The sequence below is a fragment of the Mus pahari genome, chromosome 17, assembly GCF_900095145.1.
Source record: "Mus pahari chromosome 17, PAHARI_EIJ_v1.1, whole genome shotgun sequence".
In the NCBI taxonomy this organism is placed as follows: domain Eukaryota; kingdom Metazoa; phylum Chordata; class Mammalia; order Rodentia; family Muridae; genus Mus; species Mus pahari.
In genome coordinates this window covers 64,576,930-64,585,006 of record NC_034606.1, presented here as the reverse complement: position 1 = coordinate 64,585,006, position 8,077 = coordinate 64,576,930, and the positions used below count along the sequence as shown (strand labels likewise).

The 8,077-nt window shown below is 37.0% G+C and overlaps 1 protein-coding gene across 2 annotated transcripts in view; it reads right to left on the bottom strand.

Moving 5' to 3' along the window:
- Window positions 1-5,770: 5,770 nt before the first annotated feature.
- Larp4 (La ribonucleoprotein domain family member 4) overlaps window positions 5,771-8,077 on the bottom strand; it is a 43,872-nt gene continuing 41,565 nt past the window's right edge. For both annotated transcript variants that reach the window (XM_029548114.1, XM_029548115.1), the window contains exon 16: window positions 5,771-6,703. In XM_029548114.1, the coding sequence (XP_029403974.1) occupies window positions 6,365-6,703 (339 nt within the window). In that variant the 3' untranslated portion in view covers window positions 5,771-6,364. The remainder of the gene's footprint in view (window positions 6,704-8,077) is intronic.

The window sequence follows — 8,077 nt, the reverse complement described above, 5'->3', positions numbered from 1 at the left end:
ATATTTTAACAAAGTATGTACCATCTTTAAGTCTCATTTTTCATATACCTTAAGTGACTCTTTCAGCTCCTAACAACCTGCATAAGCCTTCTTCTGTTTTTCCTTTCCATTCTGGGAACATAAGCTATTTTAATTTTAAACTTTTACCTTTTCTTTCTATCTGGAAACATCCAATCTTTTACCTTGAGCCATAGATACTTGATTGTTGAGAGTAGCCACTGGAAAGGCAAGCCTTTTTGAAATTATCATTGGAGCATAAAGGAGTAATAAAAAACAATCTCCAAGTTAGTAACAACAGCATGAGAGTTTTTTTGTTTTGTTTTGTTTTTTTTTGTTTTTCGAGACAGGGTTTCTCTGTGTAATCCTGGCTGTCCTGGAACTCACTCTGTAGACCAGGCTGGCCTCGAACTCAGAAATTCGCCTGTCTCTGCCTCCCAAGTGCGGGGATTAAAGGCGTGCGCCACCACTCCCGGCTTTTTTTTTTTTCCCAGCGTGGCAGTTTTGAGTTTGTTTTTTCATAGAAGCCTGAGCTGTTAGCTCCATCATACAAGAGCCTGGCTTTTACGATTGAAACCAAGCTAGGCTTGCAGGTAACTGAGCCTTGGTTTCTCTGTATAGCCCTGGCTGTCCTGGAACTCACTTTGTAGACCAGGCTGGCCTCGAACCCTTTCCATTAAGGTTCTTACATTTGTATCAACAGCAAGCAACATGCAACATGTCCTTCTTTGTCTCCAAAGTTATTATAAAGCCAGAACTGACCAGGGAGCTTCCGGAAGGAGTCGGTCAAGGCTGGTTTGCTTCTAAATTGTCTGACAGGAATAGGGCTTGTCAAGGATTCCAGTATAAAGAGGAGTCAAGAGAATAGAGGAAGGAGGGTAGGGTGTTGGCTGACCTTCTTAGCAGTCCTGTCAGCTGTAGCATTTCCCAAAGCTGTACTGTTAGTAGAGCCTGGTGGTTAAGGGGAAAACTATAACCGGGTCAAAGCAGACCATGGCAAGAGCCCTCGTGGTGGGGGCCAGTGCAGCTGAGAGAAGAGCTTCCATCTATCAATCCAGTACAGTGGGAAAATGACAGGGGAAATACGTAAAAGTTGTGCATTTTTGTTTCATGTGGCTCTAGAAAGGAATTTGTGAAGGTAGGGCCTTGGGAAGGAGTGTTCCAGGATTCAGTGATATGAGGAATTTCTAGGAAGGTGGTAACAGTTGAAACTTAAAAGGGACAAAGCAGACAGGCTCTTGTATGATGGGAGGTCCTTGACCTTGTGACAGGTCAGAGCGACTCACCATTCTGCTCACTGACAAGAGCTGCTCTCACCAAGATGGAGACTTTAATCGGCTACAGGGTTAACTAAAGGACATTCTTCCTGAGCTAAGTAGTTATCAAGGGAGTATACATCTGACATTATTTATCATCTGGGCCAAATAATATAAGAGTTATATTATTGAAATTGGACAACTTGAGTCCTACCATTTAAAATCAGTAAGACAATTCAGAAATCCATAATTGCTGGGAAACATCACTTCACTTGTTTTTAACAATATAGTATATTACATATTCAATAGTTCATCTGACCTGTCACTCAATTACAGATCTCTCTCTCTCTCTGGAAAGGGAGAAATGAACAACTCTGGATCCACACTGGACCCACACATTACAGATATGGTGACTATCTGTAACGTTACAGTACCAAGGGATTCAATACTCTCTTCTGACCTCTGTGGACACCAAGCATATACATGGTGCACATACATACATGTAATCTAAACACCCATGCATGCAGAAATAAAATGGAATAAGCAAATAAAGCAGCTCCCAAATACATTACTAAGTTTGATACATCCTTGAGGCAGGCCATAACCTGTCCCAAGAGAAAAATTCTTAAGGTTCGAGTTGCCCTGTCGACTTTGTAGCTGACATGTGGGGAAAGTGAAAAATCCCTGAATAACAAAACTTAATTATTGGCTCTCTGCTATCTTACAAATAAAATACCCTCCTCCCACACACGAAACTCACAAGAACCCATAGAACTCTGCTTTAGTTCTATGACAGAACCAGAGTGGGCAACATATAAATTCCTGAAAAATACAAACAGCAATAGATACACACCACCTGGAGAAAAGAAACCAGTCCTGTTTTTCAATAATTTTATTTTTTCTAATTTTGTAATTTTAATTCCCCATAGCACCTTGGCAATGTTGAAAACAATACAAATACAAAGATGCTCATTTTAACAGTTTATGCATGAGTATGTGTCACACAATTGGGAGGGGGGACAGTTTTGACAACGGAACAAATCTAAGCTATGGACAAAACAGAAGCCAGGTAACTGGTTCTGACACACCACTCCCCCACATTTAAGAGATACGTCACTCAATGGACACCTGAATCAGTTGGAAAAACAAAAACAGAACGTCGATGTGGGTATCTCTTTACATTTCTAATCAGTGTTCTGTGCTATAGAACTGAAAACAGAATACTTGGCCCACAGCTCACAGACATCAGAGCCGCACTTTTAGGACTGTGTAATGTGTAATAAGACACAACAAATTGTTAGTTTTAAAAATAAACATTGTTATTTAATAATCAGGTGACTTTTAAGAGAATTCAAAATGTCCTCATTCAGCTAATAAAAACTGAAATGTCCATGCATATTTTTAAAGCCCAGACTAGCTACTTAGTATACGCCAAAGAGTCTAAAGTTAGAGTAATAGCCACCAAATTGTAAGGAAATATAAAAAATTAGAAAAAATCCATCATATATTATATTTATATATATTTATGTATTAAAAAAACCCTCAAAAGGAATATACTGTTTGATTTTTATCTTTTCCATAAAAAGCCAGAATGATCCTCTTAAAATATGGTTAATATATATTGCCAACACAAGCACCAGGAACTGAATCCCAGTGCTGTTCAACTGTGTTAAAGTGAAGCCAGGGAACACTTAAGCCAAGAGACTGATTATTAAGGCCATACATAACTAACAGAACTAGACAAAGTGCTCCTAACTTTTAAATCATATTGTCTTGTTCTCTTTACTCTAAGTGAAAGATACTAACTTAATTCCGCCCCGAAGTCTTTGAAAAGCAAATATGGCAATTTAAAAAGAAGGAATGTGAAATAACATTGAAGCTACCTTAACTTTAGGAACTAAAAATAAATTAAAATTCTACATATCATTTGATTATCTGAAGAGATATGCAGGTAAGACAACAACCCCTATCCTATCCCTGGAAAGTTTCATCTGTCTCCAAATATAGGTGGGTAAGAATGTAGATAGAACTCTTTTAAACGCCACTGAGTCTTTGGCAAAACTGAGATTATTCAGATTAAAGATTAGATATCATGAAGACAGAGATGAGAAGGTTTTGCCATGCCAGCTCCTCTAAGCACCTTCTCGGTGAAGCACAACATGATGAACTTGTGTGAATTCTGTTCTCTTCATGCAGTGGGAACCAGGATGCACTACTGTAGGACACATTCAGCATCACTTTATCTACTCTTGGTCTTCAATAAAGCAAGCCAAAAGGTGAAGAACAAACTCTGACGTTTAAAATTCCCCCATCTACAGAACCAATAAATAGTTGAAGTACAATGAACACCCACCCAATTGACTTGAGTAATGATGATGGGGAAAAGCCGGTTTCACATAACTCACAGGCATCATTTACACACGCTGCAATAAAATAACGGCCAAATACACACTGCAAATATATATTACACATTCACATTCATTACCCCTCCCCGCATACACCCCCATCAAATGGGAGCTGTTTAGAAATACTGAGGAAAATTGAAATAAAAATCCTATGCTTTAAAAAATTCTACACTCAGTATTTGGAGAAAAAAAAAAAAAACAAAACCAAGAATATACTTGCTTTAAGAGGAAATTTTTCCTGGATTTCAGTCAGACCTTTAGAAAGTTGGAGGTATAGCTCAGTGCTGTAACACTCATGGGATTTGTGTAAGGCCCTGGTTTCAAGGGAAGAACTGTTAAAAAAAAACCAACCTGTAATAATGGATTATCAGTAAGTCACACAAAGTAGCAAGAAATCGGAAACTACATCTGTGACACAGTTAAAGAAAACAAAGTATTTTTCATTTTAAGTGCAAAAATAAATTTTCTAATCCTTATCAAGTGATTTTTTGCAAAATGTTTATTCTATTAATTCACTGCATTCATAAGATGTTAACACTTTAAATGTTTATCATTTCTAAGTAAACCAGAATAAACACTTTTATCATAGATGTAGCTAATGATGATTAATACTTTTTAAAGGATCTAAAGCTCTCCCAAATTTTAGTACAGGTAGTTTTATTGTATGTTTCATCTAGCAGATATTTTTAAAAAAGTATGTAGAAATAATTGTTTCCAACTAAGTAAATATACCATGTTATCAATCTGCCAAATCAAAAGCACTCGCCAAGCTGAATAATAAGTTACAAAGAAATAATAATTCTGGGTTACATGGATTATGCAGTGTTTTCAAAGCTCTTTAAGAATTACCCACTAACACAAATCTCCGACACTTAACAGTTGGAAGGTAAGTTTCACAGTAATGTAATTTTAACTTCCATTTACATTCATTTTAATATATTACTACGATGTTTATGTCACAATGCTGCTTTCCAGTGTTTACAATTTACAGTTTCAATTTGTACATAAGTAACTCACTAATATGAGGGACAGTTCTTACTATTGTAAACTATCCCTAAGAAGAAACATAAACCACCACCCTACATAAAACTATAAAAATGGTCAGACTTAAACAGATTAATGAAACATGGTTTTTCATATTTGAGCTGTTTTCTAAATATCAGCATGTAACTTTGCCTATTTAATGTATGACAGCTACAACTTTATTCACTGAGAAATTATGCATTTATTTTGAACCACTTTTTCACTTTATCTCAAAAAATCCTTGACTTGCTATTTTTAGTCTGCAAATGCTAAACTGTACTGTTGGGGGCAAGCAGAGGAAAGATGATAAACATTGTAAACAACAAAGCTCCCCAAATGTTTCAAATTTTCCCTTAGACCACTTAAAATGTCAGTTGCACGGTTTCATCTTTCTTTCCTTTTTCTTTTCTTTCTTTAGACAGAAACTAGTGAGAGGTAGAGTCCTGGATGGACTGGAATTGAGACCCACCCACCTGCCAAGCCTCTAGAGGCCAGGGTTGAAGATTTGTCCCCACACCCAGAAGCACTATTTCATTTTATAACACCAATACAAATAAATTACTGGCAGGTCAGTACCATCCTGGGACCTAAAATTCTAATTGAATAAAATCTTTCAATATTCCATTATGTAGCTTAGAATAGTTATATGATTTGATTAAACTGGTCAAAGTAGTAAGAAACATACTGGCCAGTAAACAGTTAGTCATTTTGCTTTTGGGGGGGGGGGGGACAGTCTAAGAACAGAGACTAACAAACAATAAGAAAAAAATTTAAAAAGGAAAAAAAAAAGTCACAGGGCAGTTTAAACCTCTGAAATCTATTTGACCTATCCAGTATTCAGGTCTAAAACAGAATTTTCAAATTTTTTTTTCTTGAATAATTTCCGTTCTTTCCTTGAATATCAAACTGATTGGTAGTCACAGCTTCACACACAATCAGAGCTTTATAGCTTGCTCATACAATACAGTATTAGTAATGTCAAAAAAAAACAAAAAAAAAAAAAAAAAAAAAAAAAAAAAAAAAAAAAAAAAAAAAAAACCAACTAAATTCCAAACTACAAAGAAAATCTACTCAAGTATTACATTCAGCTTTGAAATCATTTACTAACATGACAACAGATTTGGCTTAAATCACTTTTGCATACACTCAGACCCAGAACAGACTCCCTAACCACTCATCTACTTTGCAACACAAGGCCATTTAGTCAGAGATAGCATTCTTCAAGCCAAACTTTAAATAGATTAAAAAAAGTAATTTCTAATTTTTACAGAAATGTTTCTTCAAAAAATATTTTCTTTCACTCCCTCATCTCCTATACTGAAGGATGTATAATGTTTTTTGTTTTCTCTCCCAAGCTAAATCTGAACCCTCAAAATTGATTCCAGGCAGAAAATTCCTGCAAATTAAAATCAAAAACAAAAATAGAAAAATTATATTTATATATATGTGTGTGTATATATATATATATTTATATATATTTATACTGATTGGAATCCTCCAGCATTTGAAAATCATTTAGAGATGAATTTTGGGCTCTTCCTACTCACAATTTCAAAATTCGTAATATTTAGGACGTACTTCCCATTCTTTCCTGGCTACTTCCTCCCCTCCAAAACAGTTCAACAGAGGCTCAAGTTTAGTGGGAAGAGAAGCTTTCTGAGTAGTTTTTGTACGGTTTTGTTTTTACTTTGGTGATCTGGGTGGCACATATTGCTCTTTCCCATTACGTCGAGTCACTCCCTGAGGTGTAGCCCTATGGCTGAACTGGCGTCTCTGTTCCCTGATTTTTCCAGCTGCTCCCCTGGGAATGGTGTTGCCTCGGAAGCCAGAATGATCCTTACTAGCCCTTGTTTCTGGTTTCTCGTGTGGCTTCTCAAGAGGCTTCTCAGGAGCTCCGTTCTCTTCATTTCTGGTGGGAGATGCTGCATTGGACCGGAGTTCCCGCAGTGGCTGTACAAGAACCGGAGATGGCTCTTTAGGAGGCTTCTGGCACACTTCAGCATAGCTTAACTTTCGAGGTTCCTTTGAAAAGAAATAAAATTGTGGTATATATTCCTCTGGAAGATAAGAAGAATCAGCTTTAACCAGAAGGGCCTGACACGGAGGCGCTAAGGACCTAGCTTCTGTGTGCATGCTGGGGAACCTAAGCTTAGATCTCCGACTTTCTCTTCAATTACTGTTGAAATGAAATAAAATGGCTCCACTGCTTTCACACACAGTTTCTATGGCTCTGGGTGGAGTATTGCACGCCTTGATCCTAACATGATCTGAGGCCAGCTTGCTTTACACAGAATTCCAGTTGTTGCTGAATTACAGGATGAAATAGTCTACCCACTAAGATAGTTGTTTAAAAATGCTATTAGTTTCATCACGGATTGCAGATAAGTCTTCTATTTCTTTATGTACCATCGTGTTTTTCCCCAAACCTATATGGAAAGATGCTAAAACTTGAATATAAATAACCAATAATGGGTTTCCAAGACACACAACACAAGGAGTTTTAGTTACTGTACTTTGGCTCGGTAAACGAAAACCATAAGACCCAAAAGGGGAAGGGGAGAGTTTGGGAAGGAGGAGAGTGAGGAGAGGCAGGTACGAGGGTAGCGTGAGAACATGATCAAAGAAAAGCTTATTATATTCATGTTAAAATGTCAAAATGAAACTCACTACTTTATACATGCTAATGTTTATGTAAAACATACTAATAAAGAATAGTAAAATAGGGGGCTGGTGAGATGGCTCAGTGGTTAAGAGCACAGACTGCTGTTCTGAAGGTCCTGAGTTCAAATCCCAGGAACCACATGGTGGCTCACAACCATCCATGAGTTCTGACACCCTCTTCTGGAGTCTCTGAAGACAGCTACAGTGTAATTACATATAAGTAAATAAATCTTTAAAAAAAAAAAAAAAAAAAGGTAAAATAAAGACAAGTATAGTGGCTCTCGTCTTTAATCCCAGCATTTGGGAGACAGGTGGATTTCTGAGTTCATCATGGCAGCCTGGTCTACAGAGAGGTAGTTCCAGGACAGGCAGGGCTAGAGACAAACCTTGTCTCAAAAATCAAAATTGTTAACATCATCCTTAAAATGATAAATTCACTGTGACGCTCTGTATCTGTAACATGAGTAAGGGAAAAAACAAAAAAACAAGGCACCATAACGAATTCAAACTTTTTTGGAGGTGGCGGGGGAAGAGATAGATAGAATCTGACTCTATAGCCCAGGCTAGCATTAAAATCACTCTGTAATGGCTACCCTTTCACAGCGATCTCTCTCCTTATCCTCCAAAGTGACAGAATTAGTCATATTTGGAGTTCTCTCAAATGTTATGTAACTTACACTATGTCTTGTGTGTACATGAACATGTGCCATGGTGTGTGTGGTTTTTTTTTTTTTT